We start from the raw sequence: 693 nt of genomic DNA on the forward strand, positions 1-693 counted from the left end.
ACGAGCAGTAGACCGCTGACATCTTCTGTTCCATCTGGTTCAGGGTAAACCCATGCTGCTCCAGTCTCAGTTCAGACTCACCTACACCATGATCCTCAACCTGCTGCGAGTCGAAGCGCTTCGTGTGACCGACATGATGAGGAGGAGCTTCTCTGAAAACCACAGAGACACTCAGGTGGGCAGGGGGCGCTGTTCAAACACCAGAAGGAGAAGAAGAAAAAAACACTACTGTAATCAGGCTGTGAATCATGATTCTGTTTCTGTTTCTGTTTCCTCATCCAGAGCCATGAGAAGCAGATCAGTCAGCTGAAACAGACGCTGTCCTCGCTGCCTCCCCTGGACACAGAGGGTCAGCTCTCTGACCTCCTGCAGTACTACCACACAGTGACGGAGCTCAGAACCACCAGTGAAATACTCCAAGTACAAAGACCTCAAAACAAGTCCACATGGAGCGCCTAGATCTGCAGGGAGGTTTATAACTGTGTTCTGTTTGTCTTCAGCGTGCGATGCTGGAGTCGGTGAACGGGCTGAAGGCTCTGTCTGTGGGCCGGGTGGTGGTGGTCAACAATAAACAGCATCTGAATGCTCTCGGAGTGATACTGCAGGTGGGCTACTAGGGAATTAGCTGCAGTGACGTGCATTAAGTCACCTGGTGATGTTGAGCCTTCAGAGGACACCAGTCAGGACAGAGTT

The 693-nt window shown here is 51.5% G+C and overlaps 1 protein-coding gene across 1 annotated transcript; it reads left to right on the forward strand.

Moving 5' to 3' along the window:
• Positions 1-41: 41 nt before the first annotated feature.
• LOC103394090 (helicase SKI2W-like) lies at positions 42-666 on the forward strand. Its single transcript, XM_008331229.3, has 3 exons — positions 42-175; positions 283-420; positions 501-666. The coding sequence occupies exons 1-3, from the start codon at positions 53-55 to the stop codon at positions 615-617; spliced, it is 378 nt and encodes a 125-aa protein (XP_008329451.1). The 5' UTR covers positions 42-52; the 3' UTR covers positions 618-666.
• Positions 667-693: the final 27 nt, after the last annotated feature.

The sequence above is a fragment of the Cynoglossus semilaevis genome, chromosome 18 (assembly GCF_000523025.1).
Source record: "Cynoglossus semilaevis isolate Cse_v1.0 chromosome 18, Cse_v1.0, whole genome shotgun sequence".
Taxonomy (NCBI): Eukaryota; Metazoa; Chordata; class Actinopteri; order Pleuronectiformes; family Cynoglossidae; genus Cynoglossus; species Cynoglossus semilaevis.

Bases quoted from the DNA above. Each gene is read 5' to 3' on its own strand.
- LOC103394090 (XM_008331229.3), top strand. From the start codon at position 53: ATGCTGCTCCAGTCTCAGTTCAGACTCACCTACACCATGATCCTCAAC. The intron at 176-282 runs GTGGGCAGGGGG...TTCCTCATCCAG, and splicing joins AAAACCACAGAGACACTCAG to AGCCATGAGAAGCAGATCAG. The intron at 421-500 runs GTACAAAGACCT...GTTTGTCTTCAG, and splicing joins CCACCAGTGAAATACTCCAA to CGTGCGATGCTGGAGTCGGT.